We start from the raw sequence: 3206 nt of genomic DNA on the forward strand, positions 1-3206 counted from the left end.
TGGAGCGTTGTCGTTCTGATCCAGAATGAACACGTTCACTGTGACGTTGCTGCTGAGTGACGGAGTCCCAGAATCAGTGGCGACAACTTGGAACTTGAAAGTTTTTAGAGATTCAAAGTCGAAACTTTTTAGCGCTGCTATTTGTCCATTTTCTGAGTTTATATTTAAAAAGGCCGTTACTTCCTCTCTACTCCCGTCTCTCACAATATAATAGGAAATAGCTGCATTTTCGTTCATATCAATGTCTGTCGCGCTTACAGAAACTACAGTTGCCCCAGCAGCATTATTTTCTGATAAATAAAATTGCAATGAGCTTTTCGCAAAACGAGGACTGTTGTCATTCACATCGGAAACTTGAATACTGAGTGTTTTCACCGTAGATAATTGTGGGTTACCGCAATCACTGGCTTGTATTAATATTTCGTACAGAGAAACCTTCTCTCTATCTAAATGTTCTTTTGTAACAAGTGAATACATGTTTTCCTTATAGGATGGCTTCAATTCAAAAGGTGCATCATTAAGAATACGTGAAATAATCTTTCCATTAAGACCGGAGTCTTTATCATTTACACTAATGAGGGAAATTGTAGTTCCTGGTTTTGAATCTTCTGCTATTGTATTTGAAAGAGATGTGAYGTCTATTATTGGTGCGTTATCGTTTACATCTTTTATCTTCACTACCACTCTACACCTCCCTGTTAGAGGAGGCGTTCCCTTGTCTGATGCCTCAATGTCAATTTTGTAGATTTCAGACTCCTCAAAGTCCAACGCTGCTTTTAATTTGATTTGACCTGTTAACTTTTCCAATTCAAATATGCTGTAAATTTTCGGTGCCAATGTTTTGGCAATATTGTACTCAATTTCTCCATTTATTCCCTCATCTGGATCTGTCGCATTAACTGTTGTAACAATAGTTCCTATTGAGGCATTTTCATATATCTCTATTTGGTAAACGTCCTGACTGAAGGACGGACGGTTGTCATTGATATCAAGAACAGTGACTGAAACATTAAGTGTCGCTGATCTCGGAGGTTTTCCCCCATCAATTGCTGTAACAAACAATACAAGTTTCTTATTTTGTTCTCGGTCTAGAGGCTTCTTTAGCACTAAAAATGGTATTTTGTCCTCATCGCTTTGACTTAGATCTATATCAAAATAGTCATTCGATGATAAACTGTACGTGCGGATTGAATTCACTCCGGCATCGGGGTCGCGGGCAGCTTGAAGCTGAAATCGTGTGCCGAGTGTAGTGTGCTCAGCTATTTGAATATGTTGCTCTGTTTTTGTAAAATTTGGGGAATGGTCATTCACATCTTTAATTTCAATAGCAACGTAGTGCATCTCCAAGGGATTTTCCACAATAATCTTTAGCTCAGTTACGCATACGCCTTCCCCGTGACATAGCTCTTCTCTATCAAATTTTCTACGAACCTCCAGGGCACCGTTATCCATGTTTACATCGAACAGTGTGCTTTCTGATCCGGAAACAACTCGTAGCCGTCGATCAGTAAAATGTGCTTTCTCCAGACCAAGGTCCTTCGCAATATTCCCAATGATGGTCCCCTCTTTAACCTCCTCCGGAACAGAGTACCTCAGTTCAGCAGCAGTCTGCTTCGCAAAAATCAGTAAAAGGTTTAAAATAAAAATACGCCCAAAAAAGCCACTCGATCGTTTCCTGTTTGCCATCGTCATTCAGCCTCACATTCAATCCAGGTATAATAGTTATGGTGAATATTTTTTCCAGATCAAACTCCCACACGAAACACTACATCTCTCGTTCTTTCTTCAAAAATGCCCTGCGTTGTGGAACAGCAAACAAAGGGCTTGGTCAGAGTACGGACTGTCTCTGCCGGTATGGATGTATTACAACGACACCTTGTGGACAACATCGTTTATTTGTTTATTTTTGGAAAATTGTTCAGTGACAAGGCTTTGTCTTGTGTGCGTTCAGTAAATAAACATTTCTAGACAATGAGTCAACTGTGCATTAGTTCAGTCATTAAACAGAAATCGTGTCGGACAAGCTCTTTGCATAGCTGTGACATGAACATCGTTCTTTTACATTTACAACAGATAATCATATAATTAGCTCTTTGATAACATAATAAAACATCATTCAGACAATGCGTGTTCTGTAAAATATCCTGCTCATCCAAGTCTATGTACCCTACTATCTGCCAATCTCTTTTCCAGCGAGGCTCTTCAATTCAGCAACATGGACAGCAAATGACCCCAATCCCGCTGTCTGCTCACTACACCAAAATGCGTTCTTAGCATTTAAAATTATATCAGTTTACAAACTTGCAAACAACCCAGATTATGTAGAAACTAACGCAAAATGTGAACATGCGCCAAAGGTTGCTTTTACACAATACAGAAAAAAAAACATGTTAAAAGTTATCTTGGGGACAAGGATTTATTCATGCAAATTCAAAATTATGCATTCAAAAATATTAAAGAAATAGGAAAGTATCTACAAAACAACAGAAAAAAAACAACTTTTCCAAGGATAGAATTAAACACAAGCCACTCAATCTCTCCAGTGTTCTGACACTAAGCCTAGAAGAAATCAAAGAATGACACCCACGCACATACAAAATAACAAATGTGAAATTACAAATAATCAATTAAAACGAAAACATACCAAATCAAAAACTGTCTGACACCAAAGAACAGCAGCAATGATATGGGAAGGAAAATATCAGCGGGACAATTTCATGAGCGGGACGAGTGATTTAAAACAACAATTTCAAGTAAATGGCTTACCTCCTCAGATGTTCTCCTCCTATCAGGCAGCACCAGTGTGTTTGCATGACTTCCAGGTACTATAGTAGATCCTATGCTCATCCTCGGTCCAACTAACATGTACCGTTTGTCTCCAGATCTGTACTGGATGCTGTGACACAGTGTCCCATCATAATTAGTCTCTTGGAAATATTTAGAAGTATAGTCTGGGGATTTGGAGCACTGCATTGCAATCAGCACGATGATACTGATGACAAATAGAATTGAAACTGCACCCAAAGTTATCATCAGGTAAAAAGTCACATCATTCCCCTCATCACTGTTTGCAGCACTTTTAACATCAGAAGCTGCAAAAGCCTCTTTTGACTCCACAAGTTTAACAATCACAGTAGCTGTTGCTGAGAGGGAAACGTTGCCATTGTCTTTGACCAGTATGACCAGTTTATGCTCAGCCTCGTCTG

At 39.1% G+C, this 3206-nt stretch overlaps 1 protein-coding gene across 1 annotated transcript in view; it reads right to left on the minus strand.

Moving 5' to 3' along the window:
• Positions 1 to 1193: 1193 nt before the first annotated feature.
• Positions 1194 to 3206, minus strand: part of LOC108166628 (protocadherin beta-9-like) — a 14865-nt gene continuing 12852 nt past the window's right edge. Inside the window, exons 6-7 of the mRNA XM_017307032.1 lie at positions 1432 to 1608; positions 1194 to 1259 (exon numbers count right to left, since the gene is read on the minus strand). Of these exons, the coding sequence (XP_017162521.1) occupies positions 1194 to 1259; positions 1432 to 1608 (243 nt within the window). The remainder of the gene's footprint in view (positions 1260 to 1431; positions 1609 to 3206) is intronic.

Source organism: Poecilia reticulata, linkage group LG10, assembly GCF_000633615.1.
Source record: "Poecilia reticulata strain Guanapo linkage group LG10, Guppy_female_1.0+MT, whole genome shotgun sequence".
In the NCBI taxonomy this organism is placed as follows: Eukaryota; Metazoa; Chordata; class Actinopteri; order Cyprinodontiformes; family Poeciliidae; genus Poecilia; species Poecilia reticulata.